Source organism: Polyodon spathula, chromosome 6 (assembly GCF_017654505.1).
Source record: "Polyodon spathula isolate WHYD16114869_AA chromosome 6, ASM1765450v1, whole genome shotgun sequence".
Lineage (NCBI taxonomy): Eukaryota > Metazoa > Chordata > Actinopteri > Acipenseriformes > Polyodontidae > Polyodon > Polyodon spathula.
Genome location: NC_054539.1, coordinates 47,866,305 through 47,880,108, shown reverse-complemented (window position 1 = coordinate 47,880,108; position 13,804 = coordinate 47,866,305). Strand labels below are relative to the sequence as shown.

The 13,804-nt window shown below is 35.4% G+C and overlaps 1 protein-coding gene across 11 annotated transcripts in view; it reads left to right on the top strand.

Moving 5' to 3' along the window:
* The first annotated feature begins 4,989 nt into the window (after positions 1 to 4,989).
* The window catches only part of ehbp1 (EH domain binding protein 1), a 166,275-nt gene continuing 157,460 nt past the window's right edge, over positions 4,990 to 13,804 (top strand). Inside the window, exons 1-2 of one of the 11 annotated variants that reach the window (XM_041252989.1) lie at positions 5,212 to 6,253; positions 7,022 to 7,434. In XM_041252989.1, the coding sequence (XP_041108923.1) occupies positions 7,331 to 7,434 (104 nt within the window). In that variant the 5' untranslated portion in view covers positions 5,212 to 6,253; positions 7,022 to 7,330. Of the gene's footprint in view, positions 7,435 to 13,804 lie in introns of all 11 variants that reach the window. The other 10 variants (XM_041252988.1, XM_041252991.1, XM_041252990.1 and 7 more) reach the window with 10 other exon arrangements.

Here is a 13,804-nt window from a genome sequence, read left to right as displayed (position 1 = left end):
TTTGCTGGTAAGGCATTCAGCTCATATTTGTGAGAAAGAGAATACTATTAAACATTCAGACTTTAACATAAATAAATCTTTGTTATATAAAATACTGTATCATTGTAATGTCATATTGAAAAGTCAGCATATATATATATATATATATATATATATATATATATATATATATATATATATATATATTTTTTTTTTTTTTTTACCCTCGAAAAGGCTCGAGAGGGACAAGCTCTCTCAAAGCACCACCTCATTAGGGATGACTAGTGAATTTCTCTTATTTTTTTATTATTATTTCTTTGAGACTACAATGGTGCTCAGTGCTTATTCTTTGTGGCTGAGTGAAGCTTTACTGCTGCCTACTGAGAGTGAAGTTAAAAGCACCAAACTGATTTCTCTTGTGACCAAAACCAGATTAGAACTCAGGCAGTAACCCACTGCATCATAACAATAAACATGTTGTTTTGATCTGCATAGAATATTGTCGCATTGGTGCCAGGTTACCAGGCTAAAAATTTTATTTATTTACAGCTACAGTATTTACTATGTTTTTTCCAATGGATAACATTAATTGTTGCTTTTTGGCTAGCTCATTTGCCTTTTTACATCAGTTGCTCAATAATTAAAATGATAACATTAAAAATCCTGTGGTCATATATCCAGATTGACCAGCTTTGGGGTATGTCTTACTAAGCATAAATATCAGTTAGATATCAAAGCTATCATGTCAGTGGTAACTTATGATAGTTGTTTTGCTTATGCATTGTTCTAGCACTGTTGATGTACAAAGATCTGGGCTAGAATAACCAGTTATTAAAAGTCTACCACCATTATAAACACGTTTAATGTATTTGTATAAACCATCATTCTTTCTATCAGCTACTTGCTTATAAATCAGTTACATTGTCACCAAAGGAAAATAATGATCACAGGCAACCCACATTTGTATTCAGTGCACACTATATTGTTCAGTTTGATGCTAAACCAGAAAGCTGTGCGCTATCGCTTTTTCCAAGGGTTTAATGCTTTAAATCGATTGTAAACATTCAAATGAGTCATGTAATGTCTCATAGTGTAGGTCATTTTTTAGCAAGAGTTTCATCCTAATTAAGAACAGTAAGCAGAGATATTTACAATAACTACGCAGGCCTAATTCCTGTTCATGGGAAGCAAAAATTGATTGCATATTTATATACAAAATAGGCAGTTTTATAAAGACCGCCCCATGTTGTTGTCTGTGAATCCTCAAGCAAGATCAGTTGGAACTGAAAATGATTCAGCGGCATAATTTACTGTAATTTCAAAACAAATTCATTACTAAGCCCTGGCAAACAAGGGCTGCATGTATTGAAGCATTAATAAAGATGACGGATTGCAGCTCAGAAGCACAATCTTAAAAAAAGAAAGAAATCACCTGCTTACAATTACAGGATCCATAAAATGAAAAGATCAAAGCCTTCAAGTTCTTAATGATTAATTTCAAGCACACAACCTTAGATAAAAAATAAAAAAGATTGGGATATCTGCAACCAGTACATTTGAAGTATTTCTAACATATTTGGAGGTTAGGTTCTACATCTTCCATAATAAAACCATATTCTATTAGAAGTGTCCTTCTAGGCTGCCAGCACTTAACTATTTTAAAATTGATTTTTTTCACTCTATACTGAAGCTTAGATATCTCTTCCTGGTTCCCTGTAACGTCCGGTGTGAGACTCACTCATGAGTCACTGTGTGGTGCTTGTAAAAGCTGTATATGTTGCTAATGCTAACATGAGGTTTTTATTTAAAGCCTAGGTTATGACCCCTTTATATGTCGAACTAACAGGGATATTGGTAAGCATTGCTTGCAGCAAGACAGATTTGACATAGTATAAAAAAACATGCAAAGATCCAAAAGATGGTTCAACACTAGGAAAAGTGTGCCGAGGATAATGCTTATAAAAATTAAGAGCTATGTGTTTTAAAATCTTGGTTTACGCTCTACCTGTTACAACAGTTGTAACACTTTGTAGCTTTGCATATTTTTTTTTTATGGAGATTGGTATTTGCACAACCTTACATCTGAAACTTACTGGGAAACAACATGTAGATTAACAGAAGAATACATTATAGCATGTATAGTGCTATAACATTCATAGGTCAATCTTATACCAGGCAGTCAAACACCAAGCTACAGTTTTACCAGTGCCTGAGGACTAAGCTAATGACACTTAATACTCCTAAAATGTCATTAACTCCATCTTGCGCTACATCAGTGTTACAGCTTGTGATAAAGCGGTGGTCCTGGATGAGTCAAACATGCTCTGCAATGCCTTTCTAAAATATTAAACTAAAGAAACTTTTTAGTGCAGTAGATAGACATTTTGGCTATAGGCTTCCTTCCCTGCATTTCATATAATTACCCAGTATGCACATCTTTATACTTCAGTCTTCATCATGTTGTTTAGCATTGTGAGATAAACAGTTGATATTGTTTAAAGATGTCAGTCACAATAAAAAGTAGGAAAGGTTTAACTTAAAAATGAGCAAAATTGTACAAGTGGGCTTATATAGGATTCAATATGCTTAGACAAATACCCTGTAGTAGTTCTGTTAAAAGTGAAGCAACTTAGTAAATATTTCATTCTGGCTCATCTAATAGACCCTTTGTCCTTTTATTGACAAAGGACAAAATACTGCTGGGTATTGGTGAACTGTTGTCTTGTATACTACACAGTACAGTATAATTTAACTGCATTTTAAATTAGAAACTGTGGTCTATATACTGTATTCTACAGAGAATATGACACTGCAGTACAATGATACTTAATGGAAACTAAATACACTATCTGCTACAGCACAGGGAATAACTAAATATGACAAAATCTTGAAGCCATGGAAGGCCAAGTGGAGTATCACTATGAGACACTAATTGTCAGATAAGACTGTTGTACGTTCAATATCTAATTAAAGCCATTCCCCAATCCTTCCATTAGACAAGGCTTATGCAACCTATTTTCTCTGCAGCATTCTGCCTGGCTAGGTGACTTACCTTGTGTTAATAGTGAGCTTTATGAAATCCAAAGAAGTGTGCCATCCTTGATTAAAACAAATTTAAAAAAAATGCTGACATCAGAGTTTCTGGAATCGTCTGGCAGTGTGTGTACTGTATGTGTTCTCTGATACATTTGGAGGTCAGATCACTTTACTTGCTCCACATGTATCTGCAAGAAAACAGGATTATAGGTCCACAATTTTAGAGAGCTATTGCAAACAAAAGTATACACATATTAGCCTTTATTGTTACTGCTTTTTTTGTTTAAAGAAAATGAAAATGACAAAACTGAAATGGGCTCATTTGAAAGTACCAGAAAAAAAAAACTCTCCTTTGGACCAACAATTGTTCTATTGTCTGCTTTGATAATAAGGTAAAAGAAAAGAAAAGAACCGTTTGTAAAAACATTGGTTGAAAACTGTGTCTAGAAAGACTTCATTCATTACTTTAATCTGAAACCCCAAACAGTGTCACGTTTTTTACCAGCTTCTCCCTTGTGGGGTTTTAAAAGGAAAGGTATAGAAATAGAGCTGTATTCTAGGCCACAGCTGAAAGAAAAAAAAATAGACAAAGCACACTTTGTGACAGAACAGTTTTAAAGAGATTTTAATAATGCATTGAGCAAATACTCAAAACCCCAGCTGAATTAAGCAACTTTAGCAACAATAATATTCCCTGCCAAGGATATACAATAAATAGCAGATTACAGGTATCTGTGCCATTATAAAGTAAGTGACTGTGACCTTTCTTCTACAACTAACACTACAGTAGTATCAATGAAATCACATGTGTGTTTTTTTCTTCTTTTTCTTTTCTATTTGTGTTTTTACTAAGTTGGCCTGAGGTAGCTATCTAGGGATATCAACATAAAAAGGTATTAATTTTTTCCCCATGTCCTCAATGAGCCACCATACTTTCCTGCTTATACTGTAAAGAAACATGGATGCAGGTGAATACAAAAATATGTTCTTTTTTAGTTTTTTTTACTATTGACCAACAAAAAGTTAGCAAGCAAAATCCAGCAGACTTCTCTGAATGTTAGTGAAACAAAATATAATGTTATTGGTGGTGGAGCATTTGTTTCAGATAAATACATTTTTTTTTTAAAGAAATTGATTATTCAATTTGAAATGGTTACTAAGGTATATAGGGCAAACTTCAATTAATAATTTCAGAGCCTGGCAGTTGAACACAGAGATAAAATGTAGACAATATACCTATATATTTTAAACAAAAAAACTGAAGTCTGTCATGCTCCTCAAACCAACCACATACAGTTCTGGCAGGGTGGATAGGTGCATTATTGTGTTGAAAGTAACCAACACTGTCAGGGTACAAGTTGATCTACAAAAAAAGTCATTTTAACTGATTCTAAACAGGTCAAAACATTTTGGACTGTCAGGAGGTATCATTTTCAGGTATTTAAGTGAAACTTTTTGGTCATGGTTTGTTTATTTGTGTATCTGAGTGATTTGGAGCTTTAAAACTATTGCCGAAAGCAGGTTAAAAACTAACTAGGCAGTTATTGATGGTCCAGAGGTTGGTTTTATGGCTCAAAACTGCAATAACTGCAAAACGATGTATTTGGAGCCGTAAATGCTATGCTTTTCTATTTCCAGATGTTGAATAATTGCCCATAGGCCTCACAATACCAAACACATTGTTTGTGGAAACAGTATTCACTGGTAGGTTGTTTGACGGATCCCAGATACATTGTACTAAATATATAATTCTTCAAGGCCTACTGCGCACAACAGCAAGAATTTCAGTAACTTTCCATTGTATTTTTGTGCTAGTGGCAGGCTGACTTAGTTTTTGTTAAATTTCCAACTTTAAAAAAAAAAAAAATTGTAGTTGAAAGTTTCCAGTTCCACAGGCATAACCCAGCAGAGCCTTGTTCTACTTCTAAATTTATGACAGGGAATTCTGTCTTAAAGTCAGATGAGATGTGTTAATAAAGTGTGTCACAATATAACAATCCAACACTGAACAAGTAAACCTTGCAAGGTTTCACCACGTCATACTATGGTATAAGGTCTGTTAGAGGTATTTCTGATTCAAATGCCTGCTGAGATGATGACAACCATCCTGTCTTTAAGATAACTTGGTGTCAAAACACCATTCAGGAGGATCATATACACAAGGGCTTAAAAGTGCAGTGCCCAATAGAGTTTTAAAATATGTATTGCCTGTAATATTTTATCAGAGTAACCAAAAAAAAAAAAAAAATGAACATGAAGAAAAAAACTAAACTGAAGTGACAAAGGGGCAAGTAGTTTTCAAACTATGAATTCCTTTATATGGCATTCAATGATGCACTGTCACACTAACTCCTTTGCAGACTTTTTCTATTTTGTAAAAATATTATGACAATTGTACTTGGAACACTCGAACAAGCCAGGGACACAGAATAGTTTTAGGATTACGTATTATGGCTGAAAAAAATAGGAATGCCGCGCAGATTAAGTTAATAATGAATTATATAACCGTGCAAACTGCCTGATACGATACAGTGTATACAATATTATTAACATAAGCAACATAGCACCTCCGAAGGTAGGTAATAGACCTTGGTCTTGCTACTTCTCCGAAAGCAAAGAAACTTGAAACCGCGGCAACAGACTTGACTGGCATTTACAAAGGCCAATGAAACGTTAGAATCATATAAACAATTAACTGTCACCAGAGCACAAATGCCAATCGTCGTTGCAGAAGTGGGATGGACAACAGTCTCTACCTACCCTTATAGCATTTAAGGGTGGTGCCAATTTGTTAAACAGGCAACAAAATTAACCAATTACATATGAAATATATATGATTGACGTCAACTTTAGCAAGTAATCTATCAGAAATGGGTAAACAATGTTGAGAAGTTGTGGGAAATAAGCCAATTGCCAACCAGGGGGCGTTTCCACAGAGATTATTATTTATTTATTTATTTATTTATTTTTTAACCCAGTTGGGTGAATACAAGATGAAAAAGAAGGAGGGTTGATTGTTGAGCTTGTTCGAATTTGCATTCTCCTTTTCGGGATATGTGTTTTATTTTTATTTTTTAAAAGCCGTTAAGTTATTATTTACAGAGGGTGTTTTAAAAGTCAGTCAGTGTGGTAGGTGGTATATGCAGGCGATTGCTTTTTAATTGAAACTGCTGATAATGCAGAAGTAACGATTATGTAGTGGAAGTACTAGGATAGGGATTAACTGTATGATGAGAAGGTAGGTAAGTACTGTGTTTTAACTGTTATTCATACAGTAGCTTTTCATATTTTCATATTGAAGCAGGTGTTCAAAAGTTGTGTTATACGGAGATATTGTATTACTATTTGTGAAATGCCAGCGGTGTTTGTCATATGTGAATATAAAATATGAATGGGGTAGCCCCAACAATATGCCCACAGGCTGTGTTATTTTCTGATTCTGCTCATTTTGTATATATTTATTTTTAACAGCATAAATAATATGGGTAACTACGTGGTTTTAATTTAGTATGTTTCCCAGATTGCTTTGTTTAGTTTAAGTGTTACTTAGTATTTATTTACATACTGTACAGTCAGATCTCGTCGTTAACCCAAACCGTCAGTGATAGGATCTCTGATTTGAAATGAATTGAAATTTTGAGAAACAATTTATATGGTGTTAATAAATAAACAAAGGAAAACGGCGATTGAAAGGGCGAAACTGTCTACTGTTATGTTCCAGTATAGTTATTTTCCAGTTAAGTTTGTGTTAAAAAAAAAAAAAAAAAAAAAAAGTCATGTAAAGAAATAGCTCCTGTACTGGATGTATACAGTATTGCTCAAGTAATACAAAGTTAGTGCAATGTCAAGACAGGGCATGACCGTGTCACCGTGGGCTAGTCAAGCCAAGCTCTCTACGAGTTAAAATTAAATTAAATTAAATAAAACAAACAAACAAACAAAAAACACTTTCGTATTGCATTATTCAGTTATTTGTTTACATTTTCACGATGTCTGGTTTTTTTAGGTTGATGATACCACGTCATTTAACCGAAGAGGAATAACTACATAAATGCAAATTCCTTTCACAGCCATGCGGGCTCCTGTCAAACTTGACTGTCATCAGAACAAAATGCGTTTCTTCTCGCATCTGCTTTAATCATGAAAATAGAAGGCATGCCACCTCAGCAGGAAACCCAGCTGCGCTAGGATTTTGTTTTTACAATACATTTTTTTTGTCATGTGTGTGAAGAAAATTGAGGATCTCTGTAAGCATTAAAAATTCAACACCAGAAAACAAAAGAATATTCCTGAAAAGCACAGTTCATCGGTAAACATGGCTTCTGTGTGGAAAAGATTGCAACGTGTAGGGAAACATGCATCGAAGTTCCAGTTTGTGGCTTCGTACCAGGAGCTGATGGTGGAATGTACAAAGAAATGGTAAGCGCATACGTATTTTTTCAGTGCTGCAGATTAGGTATGGTCAGTCCTCATACTGGCCTCTTCCGCTCTATTGCTATGATTAATACAATGAGCAGTACAGGCATGCCTGGGAGTTGGGAGGGGCACACGCGAACCCCAGTGCGGCATTGGTGCTGTTCCAGTGCTACTCTGCCATTGTTACCGTTCCATTGTTACTGTGATTTTTGCATTTCATTTTTCCTCTTCATGTATTACTCGTTTTTCCAGTTTATATCACAGTATACTTTTATGGGTATACAGTATATAATTTAGAAGTGTAAAAACGCCTTTCTCTTGCATGCATTAGTAGTATTTACATCGCATTCATTATGTATTAAATCAAATGTAATGTTAATGCCTATTTATTTATTTATTTATTTATTTATAAACATTGTAAATGTGTTTACACAGAGCTTTGACTTATAAATCACTTGCTAGCATAAATGACCTCCCAGGTCTCACCCAATTTACAATTAGAGCTTTGCCTGTATGCTAGTGGGTGTGAACTGTGTACATTTTGCTCTAACTTGTGAACAAACTGAAGTTTTTGGTAAAGCCAGCTAGTTGTGCAAGGGTTTTCAGCAGAACAAACTGCAATTATTTTGTTCAGATCATTCCCCAAAATGGTGACTTTTTTGTTTTCTGTTTAGCACGTCATGTTCTTTCTCAGAAATTGGTGAGAGGACATACTGTAACCTTTGTTCAAATGTCTAATTTATTTTTCGGCAGTGTATAGTCTGCACCTCTGAAGTGGCAAGAGCTTTATAAACAGCCTACAAATCTTCCTAATGGTTGGAAATACATGCCCAGTATGATTACTGTATAAAGGAAGCTTCACATGACATTGCTGTGGTTCAGGGTTTTTCACATGCAGACTCAGGCACCAGTAAACAGTAATATGCAATATGTAGACCCATGAACTGTACACTGCTGTACTGTAGCTACTCCTCACGAAACAAACAAAAAAAAAAAAAGAACTGGTGTGACCCGACTGCCTTAAATCTCATTATGCTATCAGAACAAACAGATAAGTGGTATTTCTCTGTGTTCAATTATTTTTAAAAGAACATTTCAATTACAGGACTGTATCAATGTAATGGTAATGTGACTAGTGCACAGACTCATTACAATGCGTTTACTATGAATGTTGCTTCCTCTCTGTTAATCACTTCTGTAATACTGTGTAAGACTTACTCTGTTGACCAGATTGAAGCTAAGATCTGAAGAAACCTGTATGTTAAGGAACTTTTAAAATGGAACTGAAGTTTATGAATCCAAAACTAGCTACATTTCAGAACAAACCTTAATGTGCAGGATATATGGTTTTTAAAAGTTTAAGCCTGTAACACATTTAAAATGGTAGAATTTGAGATCATTCTTATGGTACTTTTAAATGATACTAAGTAGTATAAGAATATTGCTGTTAAAAAAGCACGTTCAAGTACCAGGGAGCGGTGAATATATATACACAGTGCCTATAGAAAGTCTACACCCCCTTCAAGTTTTTCACCTTTTGTTGCCTTATAGCCTAGAATAAAAATGCATTGAAAAAATGTTTTCATTTATCTACACATACTACCCCACAACTTCCAAGTGAAAAAAAATATTCTAGTAATTTGTAGAAAATTAATTAAAAATAAAAACTGAAATAGCTTGGCTGGATAAGTGTCCACCCCCCTTGTAATAGCAATCCTAAATTAGCTCAGGTGTAACCAATCTCCTTCAAAATCACACACCAATTTAAGTGGCCTCCACCTATATTAAATTGTATGATTTCAAGATAAATTCAGCAGGTCCTGTATTTTCCCTTCGCTGGGTTATGCATTTCAAAGCAAAGACTCAACCATGAGCACCAAGGCACTTTCAAAAGAATTCCGGGACACAGTTGTTGAAAGACACAGATCAGGGGATAGGTATAAAAAAATATCAAAGGCCTTGAATATTCCTTGGAGCATGGTCAAGAAGATTATTAAGAAGTGGAAGGTGTATGGCACCACCAAGACCCTGTCTAGATCAGGCCGTCCCTCCAAACTGGATGACCGAGCAAGAAGGAGACTGATCAGAGAGGCTACCAAGAGGCCAATGGCAACTTTACAAGAGCTACAGGCTTTTATGGCAAAGACTTGTTAAATTGTGCTTGTGACAACAATATCACAAGCACTCCAAAAATCTGGCCTGTATGGTAGTGTGGCAAGAAGGAATCCATTACTCAAGAAAGCCCACCTTGAATCCTGTTTGAAGTATGCAACACCCGGGAGATTCTGTAGCCATGTAGCAAAAAAGTTTTGTGGTCTGACCAAACTAAAATGGAACTTTTTGGCCTAAATGCAAAGCCAACACAGTGCATCACCCAAAAAACACCATCCCTACTGTGAAGCATGGTGGTGGCAGAATCACGTTATGGGGGTGTTTCTCATAAGTAGGGACTGGGGCAAATGTCAACATAGAAGGGAAAATGAATGGAGCAAAGTCCAGAGAAGTCCTTGAGGAAAACCTGCTGCCCTCTGCAAGAAAGCTGAAACTGGGACGGAAGTTCACCTTTCAGCATGACAGTGACTCAAAGCACACAGCCAAAGCTACACTGGAGTGGCTAAAGAACAAAAAAGTAACTGTCCTTGAGTGGCCCAGTCAGAGCCCTGACCTAAGTCCAATCGAAAATTTGTGGTATGACTTGAAGATTGCTGTCCATCAATGCTCCCCAAGGAAATTGACAGAGCTTGAACAGTTTTGTAAAGAACAATGGTCAAATATTGCCAAATACAAAGTTGGGAGAGACCTATCCCAACAGACTCACCGCTGTAATTGCTGCCAAAGGTGCTTCCACCAAGTATTAACTCAGGGGGGTAGAGACTTTTCCAATTATGATCATTTAGTTTTGTGTTTTTAATACATTTTTTTTTTCTCAATAAAAACTTTTTTCCTCTTAACAGTGTGGAGTATGGTGTGTAGATAAGTGGAAAAAATCCTCATTTAAATGCTTGAAACTCTGAGGCACTGACACAACAAAATGTGAAAAAAGTTCAAGGGGGTGTAGACTTTCTATAGGCACTATATATGTGTGTGTGTGTGTGTGTGTGTGTGTATATATATATATATATATATATATATATATATATATATATATACTATACACTTTTAACATTTGTAACTCTGTATTTGGCAAGAAGTATCTTTGTTTTTGATGGTGCGGAATCAAACTACTGAAGTATTGAAAACAAAAGCAGCTGGCTGAAGCACCAGACTGTCAGCTTCAGATTAATGTTTTAAGTTGTCAAGTAAAGTTAGATTTTATAGCCTACAAAAATCGCTTAAAGGTGATGAGTAATCATTTCATTCATATTGGTCTGGACACAAAAGTACAGTAACAAGACGCTTTTCTGGGAAAAAAAATTTCCCTGGTTGTGATCTAATAAGAGAAACAGTTCTATATAATTTGCTATAGACTGTTGTGCGATTGAAGTGTGTGCTTGGCTGCACAACTTTACATCTAGCATAGGTACTGTACATGTAGATGTGCTGTCGACAGCTTAAACCAGGCTAGACAGTTTTGTAAAATGTCACAGCAGGACTAATCTCATTGGTATTAGGAATGACCAGGCATGCTTTCCACTTATAAAAAACACTAGACTTGGACAGATTATAGCTTTATTAATCTTTGACACCTACTGCACATGATGGCAGTGAATCCTGAAGGTGTTCTGACAGGAATATGACTTTTATTACTGATTACTTACTGGTGATGGCCTTCAATTAATGACGGAATAACAACGTTCAGTATTGTTGGAATGTTGGTTCAGTCTTTTTATTTCTCAAGGCTGCCTCCTTGCCCAAGTATTTTTATGACGTGAACAGTGATTTCAGTGACAAACAAGAGAAGTGAGACAAGCTTCATCTAAGTCTGAGAAGTGTATGTGAAAACCCTTGTACATGCAATCCTTCAGAGTACTTGGCATCACGAATGTCACTGCATGCCACATGCATTAGTCGGAACATCTCAATTCTTCTACAGCAGTTTTACACTTTGGGCTGTTGTATAAAACTGAAGAGTTTGTTGCAGTCACAATTGTGGAATTGTTGGTGGTCCAGCCAGAGAATATTGTGATAGTTTGTGTACAGTAAACTGCAAGAGTCACCAGTAGCAGACTGTTCTTCCTTTCATTTCTGATTTTCAGCGAGTTCTGTCTCTTGAGGTTTTCTTTTGCATTTACAGTGGTATGAGTACAACAAGTAGGCACCCTGCAAATCTTTGCCTTTGGGAGAAAGAAATTGCTGTTTAAAGAGTGATCTGGTTATTGTAACCTACAGTAATTGGTGTCTTTAAAACCATTTGTATTTCCATTCCTTTCCTGGAAAAAAAAACAACAAAAAAGCAGGTTCTTGGTGAATATCATATAAGCCCAGATATTGAGATGCTGCTGCTGAGTATTTTATGTTGCTAAAGAGCAAGTGGAAAACGATCAGTTACAGTAACACTTTTCAGTACTGTTTGAAAGTTTGTAACCCATTCTTCCTTCTGATGCAGTGTAAAGTAGGCTTTATATTTGAATATTGATGATACAGATCCTTTCCAAATAGGTCAACATGACTGCTAATTGTTATTTTACTAATTGGATTATATGGCTGAGGATTTTCCAAAATGAATAATTTATGCTGTAAAGATCTACCTCAAAAGCCAATGATGAGCTGAGTAAAATATGTGTAGTTAGGCCTTGGCAGTTAGAACTTTAATTATGTGCTCTCTTCAAAGTAGAAAAGATTGGTCTCTCATATGTTCCTGGGCACCTAGTCTGGAAGGCTAATCCCTCCTTTTTTTTTTTTTTTTTTTTTTTTCAAAGGAAAATCTCGCTCTTATAGTTGGGTTACAGAAGTATTTTCTTTCAAGAGTGCAACTGCATAACATGTTTTTAGAGATTTAACATAACAAAATCTTTATGAAATTATTTTTGCTTCAAAGGTACTTTCATCTCTTGCATCAAAACAATTCACTCACCCACAAAGTAAAATAAAATATAATATTCTTTTGACGCTCCAAAAATTGTCTTGCATCTAGATCAGTGTCAATAATTCTACATCCTGAATGATACTACAGAAACCCTTGGGAAAGGCATTTTAACTTGACTGTTCTGTTCATGACTGTTCTTTCGTAACTTGAAAATGTAGGATTGCACTGTCCACTTCTTATACTGTATACCAAGGGCCATGTATAACTCAATAATTACATGCTTTTGTTGGTAATAACATGAGCTTATTTTTCATTTTGAGTTTTAGATAAGAAAAATGTTAACCTTTTAGCTGCCAAGTAAAAATGGCAATGTTACGTTGTGCATTATAACCACTTTAACATTAAATTCTTTCATCTGAAAGAAAAAAGGTTGGTACAGCATTAAAATATACCTACAGTAGATTTTGAAAGGTATATCACAAATCTGTAATTACCTGCAATGTATCTTCATATTGTAAGAAAGATGATTTCTTAATGGTCTTTCATAGGTTGGTTGCACAGCCCAGTGCAAGTAATTTTGGGACGCAGACTGGTGAAAAATAATTCTCTTCTCAATCATTGCAGTTACTTTTTGCATCTTTATTTGAAACCAGCATCTGCTCAGCTCTCACAAGACAGCTTGCAGTCCAACAGTAACAGAAAGAAGCGATGTACATATGACAACATACATTAGGATTGACAAATGTAAGGCATACATTACTGTCAAGTATTGATTAACCACCACTGCATTGATTGATCGGCTGAATTCAAGGTTTTACATGGCAGTAAAACTTCACAGCAGATATGGCTTAATTTTTGTTTTATTCAGGAGCTACTGTATTTCCACAAATGTTCAGTTAATAACTGCACAGATTGCTTCAGAAAAACTACGTTCATAAATACCGGTAGTGAAAAAATATTATATTGACTTGAAATTGTTCTTTCTGCGGTTGACATTACAGTACATATTTTATGCTGTCATTCTGCTTGGCATTTTCTTCTAACTATTTTATAAATAATTCACCATGCTGTGCTGGTTCTGTAATAATGTTTACTTTTTCAATTAAGCAGATACAGAGAGTGCATGTTTGTGGTGATTTCATGTATTGATTTTTTTTGTTGTCTTGGTTTCTGAAGTCCCAGTAGCATCTTGTTGTATCACCCTGCAAGCAAAGTCCCTGCCTTCTTCCTTGCCCATTGTTTATTGTTGGATGAATGCCATGGGTGTGTTTAGGCTGTTTATTCTGGTTTACATAAAGTGGGCGTCTGGCGTTGCTGAGTACCCAGCAGTGATGCTGAATGCCAAAATGGATGCAAGTACAGAAAGAGGAATTGCTAAAGAATTTGTATTTCTGTTTTTATTAAGTG